Source organism: Psammomys obesus, unplaced genomic scaffold (genome assembly GCF_907164565.1).
Source record: "Psammomys obesus unplaced genomic scaffold, mPsaObe1.curated_primary_1811, whole genome shotgun sequence".
NCBI lineage: Eukaryota > Metazoa > Chordata > Mammalia > Rodentia > Muridae > Psammomys > Psammomys obesus.
In genome coordinates this window covers 3316486-3319260 of record NW_026596149.1, presented here as the reverse complement: position 1 = coordinate 3319260, position 2775 = coordinate 3316486, and the positions used below count along the sequence as shown (strand labels likewise).

Below are 2775 nucleotides of genomic sequence, written 5' to 3'. Positions count from 1 at the left end.
ATAGATAGATAGATAGATAGATAGATAGATAGATAGATAGATAGATACAAACAATAAAAAATATTCCCAGTGTTGAAGAGATGGTTCAGTGGTTAAGAACACTGGCTGTTCTTTCAAATTCCCAAGGTTTGATGCCCAACAGACACAAGGCAGCTCATAACTGTCTGTAATTCCAGTCCCAGGGGATCAGATGCCTTATTCTGGCCTCTGTGGGTATAAGGCACAAATGTGGTACACAGACATAATACAGGCAAAACACTCATAAACATTAAAAAAGCAAAGCAAAACAAAACAAAAACATCTAAAGAAACACTGTGATGTGGTACTGAGAAGAAATGTGTAAGCACAGTGACAGACAGAAACACACACTGGAAGGGTGTGTTTGTGGAATGGAACACACAATGGAAGGGTGCATGCCTTCAATTGCAGTAGTCCTTGAGGTAGGTGGATGGATTAGCTGTGAATCTGAGGCTAGCCTGGTCTGCCTGGTAAGTTCCAGGCCAGCCAGTGCATTGAGAAACCTTGGGGATGGAGGGTGGAGGTAACTAACGTAAATCAAATTTTAAAAATAAGTAAATGATAAAATTATTAAAGGAATTATTTCCTGTTCTACCTAATCTACAATTTTTTTTAAGTTAAAAACTAAAATGATTCTTCTGGCCTGGTGTGGAGAGAAAAGCCTATAATCTCAATACCCAGCAAGAGCCTGAGGCTGGAGAATAAAGTTTTAGAGGACAGCCTGAGCTACATAGAGACCCTGTGTCAAAAACCCAAACACAAAACACAGAAAGTTAGTCTTCAAACTTCTATTTTCAGTAATTATTGTTACATACTATATTACCGTTTGTTTTGAAAATGAAGCATATTTTTTCTAAGAGCAGGAAGAGGCACCAGGTAACACATTTATAGTAACCAAAAAACAATTTGTGCATAAGATTTTGAGTTGTAAAATATTTGTAACTCTTACAAAAATGAGAACCATTAATTGCAGTGCCATGGCAATTTTACACTCAATAATTTTATAGGAAACCATGGAATTAAAATGCAATGAGTGAAAATTATACATTTCTAGTTCAAATTTCCTTTGAAAGTTTACTATTTCATAACTTATGAGAAAAGGTACAATTCCTAGCAAATCCTGTCCAGTGTGGTTTTCTGTTTGCTTGTTTTTGCTTACAACTTATGTAATGTATGAAGGACTCAATCAAAGCTTGGGGAGATCTCTTTCATTCCATGACCAAGAAGTTAGTGACATGTCTTCTTTTTCTGTTCACTGTTTCAAGTAGAGCCTGGATAAATACCCTCACTCAATCGCTTTCAAGGAGAAATAAAAGGGAACAAGATATTTTACGAGTTAAAAGATCCAAGTTAAAACCAGAACAGAAAGGAATGGAGAGGCAATGACATAAACACAAACTATCGTGGGCTCCTCTTCCAACAGCACCCCCAAATACATCAAGCCCTGAAACCTCCACAGTTTCTCCTGTTAGTCCCATGACCAGCTGGGAGAAGGCTTCAAATTCTTCCAGATTTCTAACCGTAACGAGAACCGTAAGTAGCAGGCTATGACGATTACAAAATACAGTGCAAGAAAACTGCCAACAGATGCTGAGCAAAATGTATTTCTGTCTTCCCAGAAAAAAACGAAGGGAAGCAGATGAGGTAAAAAGATGTTTAAGTGGAAAGATGACAATCTGGGGTGACACATGGTTACTGTGTCACACTTGAGAGGGGGTAAGTGTAAAAAACGATCTACCCACACCTCTCTTCCTTCAGCACAGGGGGTGAGGGAAGGGTGGTCTCCAGAAAGCCAAAGAGAAGGTGCGAGCGGCCGCAGGCTGGCTGCGCCGTCCAGCCTGCGCTCAGATCGCAAGTTCCGCAGTCGGAGCGAGGGTGAAGAACCGGGAGGGGCTGGCGGCGGGGCGGCCCGCGCGCTTACCTGCTGCACCCCGAGGAACTCGTAGAAGTTGGACTGCACCTCCTCCACCAAGTCGAACAACTCCAGGTCCGCGCTCTCCCAGGCGCGCGCCGGCCCCACGGCCGCCAGCAGCAGCAGCAGCAGCAGCGGCCACGGCGGCCGCGCCGAGGCCGGCCCCGGTGCGGGGCGCCGGCGCAGGGGAAGCCGCGCGCCTCCCGAGCCGGGGGTCCTCATCGCGCGGGCTCCGCGAGGTCGTCGGCCGCCTCGCCGTGCGCCGCCCGCGAGCGGGGACGTGGCGGGTGGCGCGGGCTGTGGCGACGGCGCTGTCAGTCGGGAGCGCGGCCGGCCGGCCGGAAGCGGCCAGCCAGGCTGCCGGCCCGGCGCGAGCACCGACAGACGCGGAGAGGGCGGCGGGCCGGGCCTGCTGGGAGCCTTGACCAGTCGCGGCCCGCGCTCCCTGCCCGGACCCTCGGCCCCGGCCCCGGGAACAGCTGGAGCCAGCGCCGGCACCCTGGCGGCCGTGTGGGAGAGGCTTGCCAGGCCTCAGCCTATCCCAGGCCTCGCTTCCGGTGACATCACGTCTCCTAGCAACTGTGGGGCGGGGGCGGGGCCGGAAGTAGGAACTCCGGGCGCTCCGAACCCAGGCCTTGGAGAGCAGCGTTTTCAGTGGCTGGCTCCTCTTACACTGGTGGCACCTGTGACTGAGCTGGCTGAGAGGCGTGGACAATCACGGACGTCCAGGGCCCGGAACGCTTGCCTTTAGGTTCCCCCCCCCATGCTTTCTATCTTGACCATTAAAAGCCTAATTCAGGATCCATGTGTTGATTGAGGCTTCTGTTCCATCAATAAAGATAGGA

The 2775-nt window shown here is 49.7% G+C and overlaps 1 protein-coding gene across 1 annotated transcript in view; it reads right to left on the bottom strand.

Moving 5' to 3' along the window:
* Dnajc1 (DnaJ heat shock protein family (Hsp40) member C1) overlaps positions 1 to 2229 on the bottom strand; it is a 183139-nt gene extending 180910 nt beyond the window's left edge. The window contains exon 1 of the mRNA XM_055593862.1: positions 1940 to 2229. Within this exon, the coding sequence (XP_055449837.1) occupies positions 1940 to 2152 (213 nt within the window). The 5' untranslated portion in view covers positions 2153 to 2229. The remainder of the gene's footprint in view (positions 1 to 1939) is intronic.
* Positions 2230 to 2775: the final 546 nt, after the last annotated feature.